This window comes from Penaeus monodon, chromosome 37 (genome assembly GCF_015228065.2).
Source record: "Penaeus monodon isolate SGIC_2016 chromosome 37, NSTDA_Pmon_1, whole genome shotgun sequence".
In the NCBI taxonomy this organism is placed as follows: Eukaryota; Metazoa; Arthropoda; class Malacostraca; order Decapoda; family Penaeidae; genus Penaeus; species Penaeus monodon.
The window spans coordinates 21,818,515-21,841,014 of NC_051422.1; the positions used below are offsets into that span (position 1 = coordinate 21,818,515).

The 22,500-nt window shown below is 37.0% G+C and overlaps 2 protein-coding genes across 2 annotated transcripts in view; one reads left to right on the forward strand and one right to left on the reverse strand.

Moving 5' to 3' along the window:
• Positions 1-1,448, forward strand: part of LOC119596243 — a 26,254-nt gene extending 24,806 nt beyond the window's left edge. Inside the window, exon 6 of the mRNA XM_037945409.1 lies at positions 1-1,448. This exon is cut by the window's left edge and continues 936 nt beyond it. The gene's annotated coding sequence lies outside the window, so the exon portion shown is untranslated.
• A 17,797-nt stretch (positions 1,449-19,245) lies between these two features.
• The window catches only part of LOC119596244 (secretion-regulating guanine nucleotide exchange factor-like), an 11,099-nt gene continuing 7,844 nt past the window's right edge, over positions 19,246-22,500 (reverse strand). Inside the window, exon 6 of the mRNA XM_037945410.1 lies at positions 19,246-22,500. This exon is cut by the window's right edge and continues 177 nt beyond it. Within this exon, the coding sequence (XP_037801338.1) occupies positions 22,425-22,500 (76 nt within the window). The 3' untranslated portion in view covers positions 19,246-22,424.

The window sequence follows — 22,500 nt, forward strand, 5'->3', positions numbered from 1 at the left end:
CCGCTCGGCCGGTTTTCGTTTGCGTCTTCCTTACTTTATATTATTGCTGCCATTACTTCACTCTGCCATACAATTATCACCTACTAGAATAAAATCCTCGTCCATTTGTAAAGCCCCCAACCTCTCAAAAAAAAATTATCAAGATTGCCGAGCCACTGACGAGGAACCGTGCACGGCAGCAACTCGGATGCCACTTATCATTCCTCCTCCCACATGGCCAGCCAAGAGCCCTCCCCGCACGCGTTTTGCTCGTGCTAAAGTGGTTTGCAGATGGTACCGGGCATCCCCTCTCTGCCCCTCCATCCCTCCCTCAAGCCCACTAAACTCTGCACTCAGCATGGTGGGCTAAGCCTCGGCCCTTTTCTCGTCCCGCATTTTTTTTCTTTTTTTCATTCTTATCCTTTCTTATCTTTATCATCCCTTTACATCCGTATTTTAGAGCCTTTAGACAATAAACAGCACACCCTCTGGATTCTCGTCGGACGAAACCCGATCCCAGTTTGTACCGGACCACACTTACGTTATTCGCCTGGGATTGCATTTGCTGTAAGTTTTCTGTCCACTTCGTGTTATTTATTTTACTGTTACTTTGTTTTAAGGTTATCGAAAGTCTCACCAGGGCTTTGTTTTTGTATTGTTTTGTTTTGTTTTTGTACTTTTAGTGTTTTTTTTTTCATGTATCGTATACTTTTACGCTTCGGTGATGGAGTTTTCTAAATGTATCTCTGGCAGATGCTTTACCCTATAATATGCATAAACTATTTGGTTTCCTGGTAAAGAATGTCAAATCACCAGTGTGCGGAGATCAATGCCCGTCCTCAACCTCGCAGTGCCTTCGATCTGTGGCTCACCGGTTCTCTAGAATGGCATTCCGAATATTTCTTCAAGATATAAATTGGAGTTCTTGGAAAACAGATTGTACATAAATGTAAAGGTTTAGGTTAATCCTATATGTAACGAATTCTGAAACCCGAATGTGAATGCTTGAAAATAATAATGGTGGTGGTGATTATAGTAACTTGTAATAATAATATTAATTGTAATAATAAAAATAATAATAAAAACAACAATATCACCAATAATAACAAAAATAAGAATAAGAATAAAAATAACCAATAAAAAGCACATATGCATAGCGATGATATAAAAAATATACATCTAGACTACAAACTCGAACAAATATAAATAAATTCGCCCTCACCACGTATTGGAAAATTGTGTGAGTGGGTCTGACGTTAATGTGTTTGCGAGGAAGGTTTACAAAGTTGGTAAAGCAGCTCGTGACTCCGAAGTGGCATACTGAAGTGTGTTGATATTTCAAAATGTAAATGGCCACCAAAATTATGGTTGTTACAATTGACCTTGTACAAATACAAACTATTTATATTTTTAAATAAAGAGTTCACATGACATAATGGCACTAATTGTAATAAACACTACCCATATTATTTGATTTTCTTTTATATTAACTTAGTACCTTATATTTTGCGAAAAGATTAAACGGAAAATGTGTTCTCTGAATAAGATTATCTCCTTTCCATAACAGATTATAAAGATTACAAGAATACCACATGAATTTACAAAATATCAGTCATGAGACAGGTTGGTGCGTCTCACGAATCAGAATTATGTACAGTCACGTGCCTTGGATCCTGACATCAGTAATCAAGTCTAACCCATAATAACGTGCATCGAAGCCTGCGCCACGTCTCTGGGTCGGCGTTGCAGGGGCATGAATCACAGTATCGAAGGAATGGTGAAAAAAAAACTTGGGAATATTATTTTCTATTTGGCATTTCCTTCATTTTCGTTTTTTCTCTCTCGAGAGAAACCATTTCTCTTTTGACGATTGTTATTCTTTGTAAAACTTTTTTTCCAAACCCTTCCGTTTCACAACCCTCTCTTCTTTCTCTCCCACCATGCACAACAGCCTCAATAAAAAGGCTTATTATTTTCGTACGAGAATTCTCCAACTGAAGAAGTACTTGTATGTTGTTTTGATGTAGTTTCCATCCACATTTTCCTAATACAGTCATTATTAGTCGTGGTAAGCTACATTTGATTTATTGAAACGAAATGAGCTACTGTGATTTTGTTTTTTGGTTAGATGTGTTAGACATCAGAGGTCATATAGCACTATGGTAAAGAACTGTGGCGAATGATCTGAACAAAATGGGTTGGATGTCAAAGGTTGTAGAGCGCTAGATGATAGTATCGTAGTGAAAAGTGTAAAGTGGGAAAGCAAATGGAGTAAAGGGGGAAGAGGACTAACGGCGATGGGCGATTAAATTAAATAGATGGTATCTATATCTCTGAGGAAGAGAGAAGAACAGTGTATGAGGAACACTGAAAAAAGACAGTATGAAGCAATCAGCGGATAATAAGGGTAGAAATGGGTATCGGAGAAGTAGGTGGAGAAGAATCCGGGGAATGAGACACGGAGGGGGAGGATCCGGAGAAGGACACAGTTGTTACAAAAGGAAGTCACGTGAGCATCCAAGTGGAAGAGGCAAGGACAATGGGGAAAGAAGTGGGGATGATGTACATGGAGAAGGGGAGGATGGAGTGTATTAGGAAAGTCCGAGGAAGGGGGGTAGGGGGAACTTGAGGAGGAGAAGGATGGATATCGGCAATTACCTTGAATGCAGAGGGAATGAGAGTCGAGACTGGGGAGATGTTGAGATACTTTGGAGGGGAAAAGGAGCAAAGGACAGCGTTAGAAGTGAAAAACCTCGTCGGCGTGCTTCCTGTCTGGCCTCGAGTGGAGTGAGGCCTAGTTTGAATCTGCAAATTGCTACCTGCTTGTACGTAGGGCAGCTCCTATAAAATACAGTGTGGGAGCAATTGGCAGTTTGAACGGCCAGGGTGGGCACACAGAGGGCAGCGAGAAGTGGAGTAACAGTGCAAGGTGGCCAAAGCTATTTCTGACATTGACGGAGAAGGGGTCGATATGGTCGGACAGGGTAGGACACTCCGCCAACATGGACCTCTTGTGAAGGTCATGTCCACGGAAGATAATCCTTAGCAATGCTGGTGTAGGACTTGCGGTGGTCTCTAGGAGGCACATTGTAGCACTGTACTGCTACTGTATCATCGCCAACGAGGCTGACAAGCAGGTCGTTTCCAGTCTGACCAATCCTCGTAGACGGGGCAATCAGCCGAGGAGATGAAGACAGTTCCAGTACAAGTATTAAGGGAGGAGTGAGGTTGGGCAGGCATAGTGAAGTGAGTCAGGATATGATAAAGAAAGAGTTTGGGACTCAAATGTAACTAAAACAAGGTGTGAACGACTGGAACGGTTGCGAAAGTAAGCTTTGCCTATTTGTTTTTGGATACATTGTTGTAAAAGAAGTGTATTGTCAGAGCATGGGGCTGTAGCAAGGGGAATCACAAAGAATCGATCCCACTTAGCTGGGTTTAAAAAGTACTCAAAAGATTTGTAGAGGAAATAGTAGAAGGACGAGGGCGGGAGGAACATGGAGCGGTGTGGAGCGAGATAGTAGTACTGTGGGGAGGACAAGAAGTATGAAGAGTGGTTATAAGGTGGGAGAGGACAGAACATGAAGCAGACTGTGCAGGAGGAAATGTAGGCGGATGTTGGGAGAGAGGAAGGGGTGTATTCTGTAGATTGAGTAATGACCTGGGTGGATGATTCGGAATGGATAGAGTTGACAGCAAGCATCGAGGGGTAGTAACAGCAGTGGTCGGGGCCGTGATCAAAGGAGAGGCAGGGGTAGGGGAACCAGAGAAGTAGAATTTAGATAAGCTAGTTGATGAAGGGGCAAACCTTAATGCCCCTAATAAGGACATCTTCATTATTGGCCTTGGAGCCTGAAATATGTGGGAAAGAGAAACGGTCTACCTCTGAGGGTCCCCATGAGGGGTAAGGGCTAGGCGATATCGTCCCATGGCTCCCCGAGCCCATTCAGGACTTGCACAAATAGAGTCTCGTCCTTTCGTCCAGCTTAAGAAGTGAGCAGAAGGGATTGAAGAAGTGAAGCAAATGGAAAAGATGAGAAGAATGGTTAATGGTTAAAAGCAAGAGAAATGTGCTAGACATCTAAGGTCATGTAGCACTATAGTTAATGTTTGGGAAGGGTGGTTGAGTTAGTGATTAGTTGTCTAAGCTGGGCAAAGGAATTGGTGAGTGAAAGGGTTAGGGTCGGGTGTGGTAAGGAGTTAGATTAGATGAAGGATATGTATACGTTTGAGGAAAGAGAATAGGTTGTTGAAGCAGAAAGTGTGGGATTCTGAGAGGATGTCTGATAGGTTGGGAGGTCGGTGAAGGGAGGATAGATGGGGGAAAGCAGAGGTACGGGTTGTTTCAAAACGTGGGCACGATAATAGGATGTGTGGGATTGAAAGGGGAACATTACATAAGGAACATAAGGGTGGATCAGATTGCGACATCAGATAGGAGTGTGTTAGACAGGTGTGGCCAATGCGTAAGCGGGCGAGAGCAGTCTCCCAACGTCTGTTCCGATGAAATGGAGCTGACCAGGAGGAGATTGATAGTTTTACAGAATGTAATTTATTAGTGCGGAGGCTTGACCAAAAAGATTGCCATCGATTATACAAGAAGGTCTTAAAGTGTGGGTAATAATCCGTGGCTGGGATATGTGAGAAGCGTGGTTGGTATGATGTGGACATAGAGGCGTGGCGTGCTAGTGTATCTGCCTGTTCATTGCCGGGGATTCCAACATGGCTGGGCACCCAGCAAAATTTGATTGTTTTATGGCGTGTGGACAGGTAGAACAACCAGTTCTGGATCTTACACACAAGGGGGTTGGTGGTGTGTATTGACTTTATGAGAGTTAATGAGTTACGGGAGTCAGTAAAAATTGTAAAAGAGGAAGAGGAAAGTGAGTATAGTGTTTTTAGAGCAAAAAGGAGTGCATACAATTCTGTAGTAAGGACACTGGATTCAGGAGGAAGGGAGTATTTGAAAGTACGAGTTGGGAAGATTACTGCAAAACCAGCACCGGAGGTGGATTTGGAGCCATCAGTATATACGTGAATACTAGAGGAATGAGTGGAGACATGGTCAAGGAAATGTGTGAGAAGGACAGTAGGAGGGATATTTGATTTTGGTGGGTCGGGGAAAACAGAAGAGCAATTATGGGGGTGAGGTATGAGCCATGGAGGGACGGAATGGACAGAGAATGGGAGAGGTTGGAGATGGGGGAAAGGGGAATGTGAGAGGAGGGTATCCATGCGTGTTGAGAAAGGAGTAGGTAATCGTGGAGATGAAGCTAAGGTAAGAAGTAGGGGTTGTGGGATATTTAGTTTAGTGAGGGAAAATTGGTGGAATCGAACATAGCATCGGAGAGAGAGAAGGGCACGACGTCGAGATAGAGATGGTATGCTGATTCAGTGTACAGGCTCTCAACTGGGGAGGAGCGAAAGGCGCCTAGTGCTAAGCGAAGACCACAGTGATGGATTGTATCAAGATGGGCAAGGAGAGAAGTTGAGGCAGAGGAGTAGATATGGCATCCATAATCAAGAGTGGAGAGGATCAAAGTAACATGAAGATAAAGGAGAGTTTTGCGATCTGAGCCCCATGATATATGGGAGAGAGTTTTTAAGATTCGAAGACGGCGGAGAGCTTTTTCTTTAATGTGTAGAATATGGTCTCGCCAGGACAGTTTGGAGTCAAAAATGACACCTAGGAATTTGCCAGAGGAACGGCATTGGAGTGGAGTGCCATATAAGAAGAGTGGGGGTAGAGGACCTACACGTGAGCGAGAGAAAAGAATGGAGAAAGATTTAGAGGTAGAAAAGCGGAAGCCATGGTTTGTGGCCCAGGAAGATACTGATGAGATTGCAGATTGAAGAAATTGGTAGAGATTTGGTATGGATGTGCCAGAGGCATAGATGGTTAAATCATCAACATATAGTGATGACCGGGCTCCTGGTGGTAAAACTGAGACAATATCATTAACAGCAAGAAGGAATAAAGTGGTACTGAGCACACTGCCTTGTGGGACACCTTCGATTTAGGGAAAGAAAGATGATGTGGCAGAGGCGATTTTGACCTGGAAAGTGCGTTGGGAGAGGAAGGACTTTATGAAGACACCCATGTTTCCACGTATGCCTAGAGAGGATAATTGTTGGAGGATATGGTACCGCCATGTCGTATCATATGCTTTTTCTAGATCAAAAAAAATAGCTAGTACGGATTCATGGCGTGCAAATGCAGACGTAATATATGTCTCAAAATGAGCAAGGGGGTCAGCTGTGCTTCTGGCACGGCGAAAACCGAATTGGGAAGGAGAGAGAAGATTGTGAGATTCAAGATACCACATTAAGCGGAAGTTCACCATTCGCTCTAATAGTTTGCACAAGCAGCTAGTTAGTGCGATGGGGCGATAGTCTTGAGGAAGGGTACCCGATTTATTGGGTTTTCAGGAAGGGAAGGATAAGAGCTTCTCGCCAATTAGAAGGGAAATTTCCTGATGTCCAAATGTGGTTGTAAATTTTTAATAGGAAGGATAAGGAGGAAGATGGGAGTTGCCGGAGCATACGTAGTGAATACCGTCAGGGCCTTCATGAGTGTTACGGCACGATTGTAGGGCAGCAATGAGTTCAGAGGAAGAAAATGGGGCATTATAGGACTCATCAGAGGATGGGGTGAAGGTAATGGGGGTACGTTCTCTGGTGGTCTTAATAGAAGAGAAGTGTGAAGATAGGTGAGAACCACTACTGACCTGGCTGAAATAATCACCCAGTTCATTAGCGACTTGGAGGGGATCAGAAATGAGGGTATTTCGAATATGGAGGACAGGGGCAGGATGGGGGGGATGTTTGCCTGATAGTTTATGGATTCGGCGCCAAACATTTGAGATAGATGTAGAGGATGTAATTGATGAAACATAATTTCGCCAGCTATTTGTTTTACTATTCCGGATTGTACGACGGAGATAGGCAGATGCTCTTTTAAAGGAGATAAGGGCTGATAGTTGATTTGGAGTACCTCTCTTGTAGCGGTAACTGTTCCAGGCTGCACGTTTTAAGCGAAGTGCTTTAGTGCAATCAGAATTCCACCATGGAACACATTTGGAGGTATATGGTCTTGAGGTTCGAGGGATAGCTGTATGTGCAGCTCTTAAGACTGTATTTGTGAAATACTGTATCATTTCTGAAATGGAAGTGAGGGAGGATGGAGGGGTATGAATAGCAGAGAGTGAAGTGAAAGTATGCCAGTCAGCTCTATCAAAACACCAGCGTGGGGAGTTAGGGAGTGGTACGTATGAAGTAGGAGAAAGGAGAACTGGAAAGTGGTCACTATAGGGAAAGTGGTCTAAGACTGACCAGTGGAAATCTAAATGAAGAGAAGGGGAGCATAGAGCGAGGTCAATGCATGAAAAAGATTGCGTGCGTGTATCAAAGTGTGTGGGGCGATCTGAATTTAGTATAGTAAGGTCAGCTGTGGAGAGGAAGCGCTCTAGGGATCGACCTCGGGAGTTTGTGATAGAATCACCCCATAGAGTGTGGCGGCAGTTAAAGTCACCAACTATGAGGAAAGGTGGTTGAAGTTGGGAAATTAGATTTTCAAAAGCAACAAAGTCAATGGGGTGGGATGGGGAGAAGTAGACTGATATCACTGTGATCCAACGATGAAGGAAGATACGGATAACTGTGCAAGGGACATTGGTTTGAAAGGGAGGTGTGACATAAGGTGTTTTCTGATTGATAAGTATGGATGAGATATAAAGGGAATGTGGGGATGAGACAAAATGATAATTGGGGATTGGTATTGGAGGATGTGTTAGAAAGGTCTCTTGAAGGCATACAATAGATGGACTATAAGAGGAAAGGATATGACGAAGGTCAGGTCTGTGGGAGCGGAAACCGCGAATATTCCAATGAAGGATAGTTATACTTTACTGATTTTGAGGGGGGAAGCAGCTAGAGGGTGGGAAAAGGACTGAGAGGTCTGAGATGGGAGAGGTGTGGGAGTTGGTGTTCTACTAGGAGGGGTATTAGGAGATGGAGGGTCTGAGGAAGGGGATACTTGTGACATAAGGGATTCACGTGTGTATCCAGGAGGGAGTGGAAGGGATAGAGGGGATGGTGGGAGGGATAATGTGGGCGGGGTTGGGGTCGGGGGGGATGGGTTGTGTTGGGAGGGGGTAGGAGGATTGGGTGTAGGGGGGATATCGTTAGGAGGAGGATGGATATCAGCAGTTACTTGGAGTGTGGAAGGAGCAGGAGTTGTAAGATTTGGAGGTTGAGTGTCAGTTTTCATTAGGTAATCTTGAATATTTCAATGGTTTCTTCTAAGGAGTTGGTTTGGGAGTTTTGGGGGATATAGGATTTCTTGTGAGGGGGGGAAGAGAGGACTGGTGTCTCAAGCAAAGGAGTAAAGGAAGGTGGAGGTGATTGTGTGGTAGGGGAAGAGGGGGTGGAACGTTTGTTCTGTCTGTTACGGGTAGTGCGAGGAGGGAGAGGGGAAGGTGTTGGGGTTGTGGTGGTGATTGAAATATCTGTAGTAGAGATTGGAGTGTCTGGATTTAGGATGGCAAAAGAGTTTGACTGGGGAAGGTAGGGGGTAGAAGAGGGGGGTTTAGATGTAGGGGGGGTGGGTTTAGGATAATTGGTAGAATGAGCAGTATTACTGAAGTAAGGAGTAAGAGAGAAACCACGTCGACGTGCTTCTTGTCTGGCTTCACGTAGTGTGAGTCCAAGTTTGAATCTGAGAGTTGCTACCTCAGACTCAAATTTGTAGGTGGGACAGCCCCTATAAAATACATTATGGGGGCCGCCACAGTTGGCACATGTGCGTGATTGTGCAGGGCAGTTAGATCGGGTATGGCCAGGTTGGGCACATAGTGGGCATCTGGCTGTGGAACGGCAATGTTTGGATGGGTGTCCTAGACGCCAACAATTTTGGCACTGACGTGGAGGAGGTTGGTATGGACGAACAGGGAGGGATTCTCCTCCTATATAGACGTTAAAGGGAAGGTCATGTCTACGGAAGGTAATTTTGGCTATGTTAGTGGGTTTCTTTCGATTACCTCTGGGGGGAATGGAGTAGCATTGTACTGACGTTGCATCATAGTCTGTGAGACAGGCAAGTAGGTCTTCTCCACAATCTGACCAATCTTTGTCATAGATTGGGCAATTTGCTGGGGAGATTGAAACTGTTCCGGTGCAAGTATTGAGGGTTGGATGGGGTTCTGCAAGGATGGGGTTACCATATATGTCTGTTAGTTTTGTTAATGCTATAGCTTGGTTTTCGGATGTTACTGTGACAAGACGGGAGCGGTCGGGTCGACTACGGAAAGAGACTTTACCTACTTGTTTTTGGAGACATTGTTGGAAGAGAAGGGTGTTGTCAGAGTAGGGAGCTGTGGGAGGGATCACGAAAAATCGGTCCCATTTGGCTGCGCTGAAGAGGGTATTCAATATTGTTGTAGTGATAGGGGTAGTCGAAGGGCGGGTGCGTGACGATGGAGTAGTGTTGAGGGAGGTAGTGTTATGGGGAGGTGGGCAATAAGGCTGTAAGGTATTAATAAGGGAGGATGGGGTGGTTGATGTTGGAGGTTGTGGGGGTAGAGGTGATGAAGTTGAGCGTGCTGGGAGAGTGGAAATGTTCCTTAAGGATTGGTTGTTGGCTACTGTACTAGTAGGCATTGATGAGGGGGTAGTTGTTGCAGTGTTCGGAGCCGTGGTCAAAGGAGAGCCTGGGGTCAGGGAATCGGGTGGGTTTACATCGTTGGGGCTATTTGATAAAGGGGCAAGCCTCATTGCCCCTAATAGTGGAGATAAGTTTTCATTACTGGCCATGGTAAGCCTGGATTATGTTGGGGATAAAAACAGTCCACCCCTCAGGGTCCCCTTGAGGGGTAAGGGCTAGATAAAAATCAGGGGAATACCGTGCCCATGGCTCCCTCAGGCCGTTCAGGACTGGCACAAAGTCAGCCTTTCATCCTTTCAGCACGGCTCTCACACCTTAGGAGGTGGATAGCAGAAGGGTTTGGTGAAGGGACAGAAACGAAAAGTGGGAAGGAAAGTAAAGACCATGCAAAATTAGTTGAGTCGAGGGCTGAGTCCCAAGGTTGGGGAGTTCCCCATCATTGGGTCCCAGTCTCCGCCTCCTAAGCCCCCCCACGACAACAACGGGCAAGGGATTGGGGGGAGATGAGAAGAAAAGACTATGCAAAATTGGTTGAGCCAAATGCTGAGGCCCATGGTAGGGTGATCCTCAACATTAGATCTCAGTCCCCTTCTCCTATGCCCCTCACCCCTACGATATATATTCTTTTTTTTTTTTTTTTCCTGCCACGTCAACTAAGGTCATTAACGGCATATTCAAAAGATAGTAATAACGTGAGGCTTGGGGGCTAAGCCCCCTGGTAAGGAAGTGCTATATGACATCAAAGGTCATATGGTGCTATGGTAAAGCAAAGTAGCGAAAAGGGTTAGAAATGAGTTAAAGTTTAGGGTAAAGTTACAGTCTGAACAGTATTAGAGGGAAAAGGGTAGAGAGAAGGAGCTGATAGGGTATAGTGATAAAGTGCTGTGGCGAAAACGGCAAAAATGAGTTCAATTATTTGGATAAGTGGACAGCACAAGGGGATGAAGATAAGGAAAGGCTAAGGAGAAAAAGAAACGACCATGCAAAATTAGTTGAGGCAAGGGCTGGGGTCCAAGGCAGGGGCAATCCCCTACATTGGGCCTCAGACCCATCTTCTAAGCCCCCCCCCCCCCCACAAGGGCAAGGAGGAGGTTGGGCCAGCGATAACGGTCATGATATTGGAGGACTGCACTTTTGTTTGATGTAGTTTCAAGTAATTTCAGTAGTTTGTTATGCTCCTTCATCCTTATTGTCCTTGTTTTGGTTCCTTTTCCTTTTCCTTTTGCTTTTAGCTTTTTCTGCCTCAGATCCCATTTCATCATATTATCTCCTCTCATCTCTTATTTTTCCTCTCTTGAATTCCTGTTTCCCCCTTGATTTGACAGAGTTCAATTACACACCATATCAAGATCATAGCGCCATACCCAAGGTACATACAACCAGTTGGCTCCTCTTCCATATAGCCTGTTGAAAGTAAAAAAGACTTTTTCCAAGAGTATTTGATGGTTGGTAATGGTAAGGAACTCTTCATTACCATAAATCAAAGAAGGAATTTTGGTTTTACCTCTGTTTCTTACAATATCCAGTAAATTATGCAAATAATTATGTATCTAGCTATATTTGCTATCTCTCAGCACACTCCCTTTGGCTACACGTGATGACATCATTAGCTCTGCCCCTTTTTTAATCCGGTCAATCTGAGCAATATTTAATCTATGTTTCTTCAGTGTATGTACTCTGAAAATAGTTCAGTAATAACAGTGGTTGAAACATAATCAAAAAACGAAATGAAGAGAAAAAAGTGGAGTGGAGCTATTTGTGTCAACCTACCTTGGCCATACCTCTCATATGAAAGCTCCCACAGACTAAAAAAATATCAGAAACACACATGGCTTTAACTAATATTTATTTATTTATTGAAATTTTTCTGCCGTGTCAACATCTAAGGCCATCAGCGGCGTATTCAAATTATAGGGATAGCATGTGGCTTTGGGGCAAAGGTAAGGAAGTGCAACATGACATCAAAGATCATGTGGCGCTATGGTAAAGCTGAGTAGTGAAAAGGGTTAGGAATGAGTTAATGATTAGGGTAAAGTTAAAGGTTGAACAGTACTAAAGGGTAGTATGGTAGTGAAAAAGGGTTGAGAGGGGAGCTGATGGGGTAGAGTATAAGGTAAAGATTGTTAGAAGGGGAAGGAGTTAAGGAAGTAGGGAGCATTATGGTAAAGTATTGTGGTGAAAACGGCAAAAATGGTTGTAACGACCTGGATAAGTGAACATAACAAGGCGATAAAGAAAAAGGAAAGGAAAAGAGGAGAAGAAAAGACTGCAAAATAATTTGAGATGAGGACTGAGGACCAAGGCAGGGATGGTCCCCCACATTGGGCCCCAGTCCCCGCTCTCCAACCCCCCCCCCCAACAACAACAACGAGCAAGGGATGGGGGGTGTCTTTAAATTATAACCTCTGTTGAGCAGTATTTAGCACAAGCTAGACTTTCAAATGTTCGTCAACACAGCTAATAAACATAAATTATAATATACCACAGAAAATACTGGTATTCCATTCAATATATTCAGACTTGTGATGTACCATACTACAAGCACTGAGATTTTTGCACTCTTTATCTTATATCCTATAATGACTTTTTCCCTCCGGTCACAGAATTTCAAATAAACATGTACTGTGATGTAATAACGCTTATAACCAAGACACATTCTTTTAATGATTTTTCCAGTCATTACAATATCTTTCTTCTTTTAAAATTCCTATGTGTACCAAATTTTGTCAAATATGAAAATCCCATTTGCAAAAAGTATTCCAGGACGCTCTGAAGCCATTACAAAAAAAAAATGAAAAAAATATAATAAATATGTTTAACATACTCTTTGTTTTTCCATGACATTATTCACTCTGATTCCAAATACAACTCCAGGCAAAGCACGAAAGCACCCATCAACAACTACAGCCTCAATAATGTTACAGTTTATCAGAGAAATTTTCAAACTACCAATTATATTTCCGTACAAAAAAGTTAAAAGTGAACGATTCATCAACAAGAATATGGAGAGAATGTCTGGCAGAAACCACCAGTTCTTCCAAAGAGGTATGTGAATAAAAATCATACTGGACTAGGCATTGTATTACAAAAATAAAACAAACTTCAGCACCTATTCATTTCAAAGAGAGCATACACACATTTTAATGAGAATTACAAACCAGTAAAGTCCCACACTGATCAACAAATTTTTTTTTTCTCATGAGTATATAGCTTACCATGTTACAAAACCATGTAAAGATAATATAAAAATAATCAAAGACAAATGTAATGATTCATGCTAATAACTATAAATATTAAAAAATGGACTGATAAACTAATAAAAAAGTAAAAACTATTTTCTTACATTTTTCATATCATTATATTATCCTTATATGAATCATATCATTTTACACTATAATGTCATTTGAAATATCATCATCACTGTTACTGTAACTTAACTTTAACTATATCATTCCAGACAAATTGTAAAATATAATAATAATAATAGTAATAGTCATACTCAGCTATAACTGCATGAAAAGGAAAGGAGTAACAGTGATAATGACACTTTACATCATTTACTAGACATTCCAAGTATATAATTAACAACAATAACAATAATGATCCTGATGATAACACCAAAAATAGAAGCAATAATAAGAAAAATAGCAATAACCACAACAATAATAATAGCAACAAGAATACTGAAAAAATACAAGCAACAATAATTATAATACCATTGTCATTGCTGTTTGCATCATAATAATGTAAACTTGACAATGTTGTTGTATTGTAATTAGTATACCACTGCAATTAGTATTATTATTACTATTATTATCATTAGCAATACATCTTTAGTTACCATTACTACCATTATAATATACCAGTAATCACTGCTATATTTATTGGCATCATCAGCACTACTCCAATTTCTATTATCACCATAAATATTTGATTCATATGATTATTATTATCATTATCATCATTGTCATTTCTATGTCATTATAAACTGAATCAAAAGCCTTCCCACCATCAATACTATTGTTACTGTCATTAGCATCACCATAATCATCATCATCTAATATTCACTTCTTTCTCAAACATTTTTTATCTTACGTGCCCACAAAACCAACAAAAACCTTAGATGCTCTATGATTTTTTTTTCTGACAAGCCTTCTCACTTGCTTCCAAAACTGCTATATTTTCCCTGTCAAAGTAGTAGTTAGCTACAGATAATTATTACTTGATTTAAGACCACACCCCTTTTTAGTTACCATTGTTACACAAAAGACTAGGCATAACATGTGACATTACAAAACTGTGGAGTGGATGGAGGATGAATATTAAATATTGACTGCCTAAAAGATTTTGACTTATATGGAAAAAATGTGGCAGTAACAATGTGGTACAACTTTTCCTACAGGTTTGTCATTTTCAAAATTCAGTACAAATGGGTCAATGGAAATAATAATGTCAGCACAAATATCAAATATAAAAAATCATACCTCCAACACTAAGCACACACAAATTACAAAGTAGAATCTTGAAATTTTAGATATATATTAATCTTCACCACACAAGGTACTGCAGCTGCTTGCTAAGATCAGCTGCCAAGGAGCAAGTTTAGATATACACATATAAAATTATAGGTACTCTTTTATGTCTGTCAGTTCATTTTCAAAAGCATAGCCAACATCTGCTATTTCCTGCAGAAACTAAAGATTCTGTCTTCAGTTAAAAACAAATAGCTTTTCCAGTTTATTAACAGGAGTCCCGTCCTTGAATTCAACTCATCATCTGCTGCATTGGCAAAATTAACAGAATACAAAACAATAAAGAAACCACACTAAAACCAACTATATGTAAGGCAAAGATGATGTAATCCACCAATAGTCATACTGGGATGATTAGGCTATAAACTAAGGTAAAGTTATAGTGTACGGTAATATATAGTACATTAGGTACAGCAGGAAAGTTAAAGCATTGTAAGGCAAGGTAAGATACCCCCGCAATCAAAAATTCATCATCAGTCCTTGCTAGCCATGTTTCTGGGGATGACTATAGGGGACACAACACTCGACTGTCACTGTTTTCTCTTCTCCTTCTCCTACCTGCCATACTTTGGTGGATGAGCACTGCTGGGACAGTCAACAAACTTTCATTGTTGACAAACAGCAAAGCAAGGGAAGAGAGAAGAGAAGAGAAGAGAAGGGAAGGGAAAGGAAAGGAAGAAGAGGGAAGGATGGGGAGGGATGGTATAGTAAGACAAGCTAGGGTCAGATAAAGGAAAGGAAGGCAAGACAAGGGTAAGAGGAGGTAAGTTAAGGAAAAATAAAATAAGAAAACACAAGGTCTGCTATAATACTAATACAGTCAGGTAAGTTAAAGCAAAATTAGATATGAAAAGATAAATATTAAAAAATCACACTTGCAAAACCTGACTAAATACAAAATGGGACATTCATTTCGGGAGGCTCATGTATGTTTTACAGGTATGAGGATTAACCAAAAAGAAACAGTGAAAAGGATTGAATAATTACTTGACCAACATCAAACAAGTTGGCCATCAAGTCAAATAAATAATCATACTATTGTAAAAGCTCCATATATGTAACATTCAGTATTGAAGAATAAGATTTGTTGATACAAATATTTTATACCAGTGTTCATATTAACACGTAATAATGCTGTTATCAATATTAATGATATTCATGTGTAACCTTATGTTAAAACAAGTTTTGCAAATTAAATCATAATGAACATTAGGATACAATAAACATTTGCAACATTACTGCCTGAACAAAAATTTAACACCTGTAAATTAGTAGTAGAAACAGACAGTAAAATGAAATTAAAATTCAATTTCAAATAATATGAATATGAATATGAATATGAATCACAATGCCACCGGGAAAATGCTGTGCTCTTTTTATATTTTTTGGTGAAGTGTCTCTGCATAGAGGCGCTCTGCTAGTGTTTAGCCACGGAGGAGTCAATTAGTAGACCTTGTGACCTTACTTGATTTCACCTTTCCTTGAATTTGCGGGAAAAACATTTTTTTTACTAATGCTATGAATATCAATGGTATGATTTTTTTAATAGACTAATAATTACTATAATGTTATAGACATTTGTAACAGTCATTTATGTGTAGAATCATTTAATAAAGTAACCCCGCAGTGGGCATGGCATGTACATACATGCCATGCCTGTCGGATTTGGGTTAATATTAATATCAATATCAACATCTATATATGAATATTGATATTGATATTAATATTACTATTGATATTAATATTAATATTCATGTTCATACTAATATCAATATTAATATCAACATCATAATTAACCCAATTGGCACAAACGGCAAGAATACATGCCATGCCCACTGTAATACGAGTTTATTTATTGTATTTACACATAGATGGCTCTGCAAGTGGTTAGCCACCAAGGAGTCAGTTATTAGTCCTACATATCTCACCTGGTTACCATTTTCCTTGATTTTTGGGAAGGATCTTTTGCATTATTTCATTGTCGTAAATGTTACCAAGATTTTGATAACAATTTAATAACCATAACATCAACAACAATGATAACAGTAACGATATCAATTGTATTAAAAAGAAAAACCTATTTTCCCACCAATTCAAGGTGTAACAAAATCAGGATTGGTCACTAACACCTACTGATAAACTCCTTGCCGGCTGAGGAACATGTGGAGCTATCAATATTTAATATCAATATTCATATCAATATATATATCAATATAATATCAATTAATATCAATATTAATATTTGTATCTATATTGATATCAATCACATATTAATATCATATTAATATCATAATAATAATAATAGTAATATTAATATCAATATTAATTGATATCATATTAATATTAGTATTATATTAATATTAATTTAATATTGATATAATATGATATTAATATTATTATTGATATTAAATATAGAATATCACATTAATATCAATATCAATATCAGTATTAATATTAACATTATATCAATATTGATATTAATATCAATCAATAGAATATCAATAGTTATGTTAATATGTATATTAACAGTAATAGAATATCAATATAAACATCAATATTAATATTTATTTACTTTAATATAAATATAATAATATGAATATGAATATTAATTTTAATATCATATCAATTTAATAATAATAATAATAATAATAATAATAATAATAATAATAATAATAATAATAATAATAATAATAATAATAATAATAATAAATAAAAATATAATAACAACAATAATAAGAATATTACCATTATTAGTAGTAGTAGTAGTACTATTACTATTATTATTATTTCATTATTATTATTATTATTATTATTATTATTATTATTATTATTATTATTATTATTATTATTATTATTATTATTATTATTATTATTATTATTATTAATAGTAGTAGTAGTAGTAGTAGTAGTAGTAGTAGTAGTAGTAGTAGTAGTAGTAGTAGTAGTAGTAGTAGTATAATAATAATAATAATAATAATAATAATAATAATAATAATAATAATAATAATAATAATAATAATAATAATAATAGCAATAGTAGTAGTAGTAGTAGTCGTAGTAGTCGTAGTAGTAGTAGTAGTAGTAGTAGTAGTAGTAGTAGTAGTAGTAGTAGTAGTAGTAGTAGTAGTAGTAGTAGTAGTAGTAGTAGTAGTAGTAGTAGTAGTAGTAGTAAAAATAATAATAACAATAACAATAATAATAATGATGACAATGATAATAATAATAATCATAATAATAATAATAATAATAATAATAATAATACAATAGTAGTAGTAGTAGTAGTAGTAGTAGTAGTAGTAGTAGTAGTAGTAGTAGTAGTAGTAGTAGTAGTAGTAGTAGTAGTAGTAGTAGTAGTAGTAGTAGAAGTCGTAGTAGTAGTAGTAGTAGTAGTAGTAGTAGTAGTAGTAGTAGTAAAAATAATAATAATAATAATAATAATAAAAATAATAATAATAATAATAATAATAATAATAATAATAATAATAATAATAATAATAATAATAATAATAATAATCAATAATAATAATAATAATAATAATAATAATAATAATAATAATAATAATAATAATAATATCAATATCAATAATAACATTAATAATAATATTATTATTATTATTATTATTATTATTATTATTATTATTATTATTATTATTATTATTATTATTATTATTATTATTATTATTATTATTATTAATATTAATATTAATATTAATATTAATATTAATATTAATATTAATATTATTATTATTATTATTATTATTATTATTATTATTATTATTATTATTATTACCATCATCACCACCATAATCAATAATAACAGTAATACTAATAGTACTATTAGCAGTAATAATAATAATAAAAACAGTAAAAATATCAGTATTAATAATAGTTATAAGTCATAGTTATAATAATAACCATGTTAAAAAAAAAATAATAAAAAAAAATAGTAATAATTTTTATTATCATCATAATTATAATCATAATAATAATAATGTGAAGAAGAAGAATATATTACTGAGCATAATAATAATGATAGTCATAATCATGATACCGATGACAGTGGCAAAGACAAATGATGATGGCAATGTCAATACAATAAAAATTAAAGTAAAAAAAAAAGAAATAGTAATGGTATTAACTCCAAGAAAGCAAAAGGAAGAAATCACATCCCCTAATAAATGGGAATGCAAATGATGATTCCAATTTTTCAAACTACTTCCTTCTTACACTGAAGACTCACTGTGATGTCCCATGAAAAGAATTTGATACAAATGGTCCCGAACCTATTACCAGCTCTGAGCAGTTTTTACAACCTCTGAAAAGTTAAGAATTCCACTGGCCTACAGATATAATTGCAGTAAGATTTTTAAACACTATTTAGCATCTTGAAGTTGAAATGGCACACCACTCTTTAAAAAAAACAAAGCCAACTCTGATCACTCTCTCCACATTTTTTTTTAAAGAAATCAATATGACAATGTAATTGCATTTCACCTGAAACTCGGAAAAAGCCCTTATTTTCTTTCTTTTTTCTTCAAACGAAACCTAAAAGTGAACATCTGATTCCCAAATGATCTCGAACAAAATTGATAAACTTCATAACAGGCATTGACTTTGACAACCTGACAGTTTAAGGGTCCTCAAGCATGTCAATGGAAAGGCAGCTTCTTCCAGGGTATGACAAAGACCTTGACAACCAAAATGAGCGGACCAGAAAAACCACCAGCCAGCATCGGCATTACCAAAAACGACATAATCACCAACTGCTTTACACTGTGAAATGCAAGAAGACTCGGTATGAATGCTCTTTGAATATTTGCTTTTAGGCAAAAACTGCAACAGACACTAAAGCAAAACACTGGTTATTTATTTCAAAAGTAAAGATTCTAAAAACTTTTCAAACACCATAATAATAACACTAAACATTCCAGAAACAACTATTCTGTTGTGTTTTGAGTGTATTATGCTAAAATAGTACTGAACCTGTATCCATTGCAAACACAACTACTTTGCCAAATAAATTTTTCCTTTAATACTATGAAAACATGCAAAATGGTAAAAAAAATGCACCAATGAAAATGTATATACAAGCAGCATTCTTGGCTAAATACAATGGTACTATATAAACCTCTCAGAACTCTCATATAATGGCACTGTGCGAAGCAATACAAAAAGCATCTTATTCTTTTACCTATACACTCGGCTTGCAAATTTCTAGTCTATACAGTATACACATATTATATTCTCCTTTAGTTTGATTATAATGTTTAATGAAAACCAAAACAAACAGAAAATTGAGCACCCTACTCAAGAAACTATATAGCTATACTGACCTTTTTAAAAGATTACTGCCATTTGCTCTTATATAATTTCTCTGCTTAGCAAAATGGTGTGTGAACAATGTATTCCAACTCAATTCACAATCTGTTCCTTGATACAGGCTTCTATCATTTCTGACTTATCTATAAAATCTTGTCCCAAAGTGAAAGAGCAGATAGCAAGTTGTTCACTTCCTCAGTATTAATTATTATAAGGCCATCAAATCCTGTATATATTGTCATTATAATATCATAACCCTGCAATACTACAAATATACAAAAACAACCTAATAAAAAAGGAATTTAAAAAGAGACACACAAATTTGCCTTATTAAAGAAATCTCAAAACTGCTTTGACTAAAAGCATAAATAACATTCATAATAAATCAGGAGTCAATAACTTTTTCTTGCTTTTTATCTCATGTATATAATGTCTCTATCACAGTAAAAAATAAGCATATTGGTATGCAATCCCATATTGGCAGAACACATCACAATTCTGACAGTTTCCCAGATTAATTATGGCATTTCACAATATGATGTCAGTTCCTGTAAAATGCATTGCAACTTCAAAGAATATAAATCAATTCTATTCTTTAAAATAATCTGGTATTGCCACTGATGCCAACCCTACTATGAGAAAATTTTAAACCTGAGCAAGAGTATATATTACTTCCTAAAAATACTTGGAAACATCCTGTTTACAGGCAATCTTTGCATTTCATAAGGAAATAAAGAAATACTGCAGACAGAAATACTGTCCCAAGCTGGCTTAACACTCTTAACATTTCTGGAAAACTGAAGAAATGTTAAAAACATATTCAACACAATCTGCTAAGCAATGCTAGGTGGAACTTAATTATCATTCCAGTCGTATGGCCTTTCCTCAAACTTGACACTCAGAATGAGATTCACAATTAATGATCCAATTCACAGTCCAAAGAAGTAATATACAAGCAACATTTATAGCTCTCCAACAGACATGATTATGATACTTTATCATGCAAACTACAATTGCATCACAAAATAATACTCAAAAGCTGTTTTGTTTGGAGATGTCCCTTCATAACTAACCTCCACATAAAGAGATATATATTCACAGATTGCAAAAAAGTGTCATGGATATAATTTCAGTTCCAGAACTTTTATTTCCCTGTTACCAGACGTCTGCAAAAATTGATTCACACGAATCCTATACCCATGGCAAAGTACCTCACCTCATCTAAATTTTGGAGTAAGTATGAACTCAATTATTTTGTTTTTATGTCACTAAGAATTTAAATGAATCACTGCTAGTGAGTTTACAATTAAATAAAAAAGATATTCCTATGAACAATACACATAATGTATCAGTATTGAAAAATGTTCACTTTAAGGATGACCATGAAAGTCATTAAAACCTGAGTACATGCATCAGTATTTAACAGCACTACTATTTGAAGCTACAAAGTCTTATCATTTTCTTTTCCTCTTCTGATATTTTGAGTAAACCACTTGATTCATATGTGTGGATTTTACATGATCTGAAAACAACAGCTTTTGATTGTCTAAATTATGTTAACTTATCTTCATTATCAAAGACAGGTAAGACTGATTTGAAATTACTAACTTATCAGAATCATTAGAATTACAGTGCAAGGACCATTCACAGTGAACACTCTGGGATATGCATCACTGAATCAAATACAAATGTTCTTTGAGCACTCACTCAGAAGTCCCCAGGCAGCATGTTATGAAACCCCCAAACTTTTAAAAGATTTTTTTTTTTAGGAAACTTATTATCACACATTTCTTGTTACACATATAATTTTGCAACATTAGCATTTTGTCCCTTTTTGCCATCCAAATATGTGTGAGCTTCAAAAACTACAAAAAAAGTAACAAATTTGAAAACTATTCCAAAATACAAAATATCAGATACTTGGCTCTTTCATAAAGCACTTTTTGGGATACTAGAATATACATATATATAAAAAACAGCAATGCACACTGCACAAGCCAACTAAAAACCAGAAGCATCAGATTATCTCAAACTCTTGTTGATGGCTAGAAGCTGCTCAATAACAACAATTATCTCTTTACGAAGACTTCTATAAGAGGAGAGATGGTTCTTTTTAAAAATTAAAGAATGACTGTAACAACAATAAAAGTATTTTCAACCAAATCATGTTACTATACATCACTTACTGTTTCTCTATATCATATGGAAAGACTCATGGCTGACAAGGCTTTAATAACTTTGGTGCATTTATTTCACTGTAAAATTTCTTAAATCTCTGCAACTACATTACTGGAACTAGGTTGTAAACAGCAGCACTATTGACGTTTCTATTAAAAAAAAAGTACAAATTATCTGTTAGACTGATGATGGGTATGTTGTTGATTGTCATTCATTTCAGGAGTACATTCTTATAGGTTTTATAAAATGCATAAAGCTGTCTTGTATTTTTCACTCACTAATCAAATACATGTTGTAAAGCAACATAAACCTTATTTGTTATTTGGAGTCTGCCTGGTAAAGTTAACAGTAAAGCTGCAATATATCTCTTATAATCTACTAAATCTCTTACAATATTGGTATTCCAAGTAAGTTTTTTGCTTCTCAGGCTTTCCTTGAAACTCTTTCAGTAAGTGGATATTACTCTTTCTCTGTCCTTTTCATTTTTTCTTTTTTCTTCAAGGAAAGATTCACTTTTGCACTGGGATTTTGCACACTCGTTCCTTAATAATAAAAACTAAATATATTCGTCACACAGAGAAGACATTATATAAACTGTGGGTTTTCAGTATGTAGAAGCACTTTATCTGTCCTACTACAACTTTCTTATATTTGGTCTGCTTCTACTAGGCTCAACTTTTGTTGTTGATAAAAAGTAATCATGCCTCCAAACATTTTAAAAATACAAGCATCTATCTTTCTTACATTTAGCAATGTCAAAAAAGTTTAACAAGGGCAAAAGAATGTCCTGACCCTGCCCCAATAACCTGCAGATTCCCAGGCACCTGAATC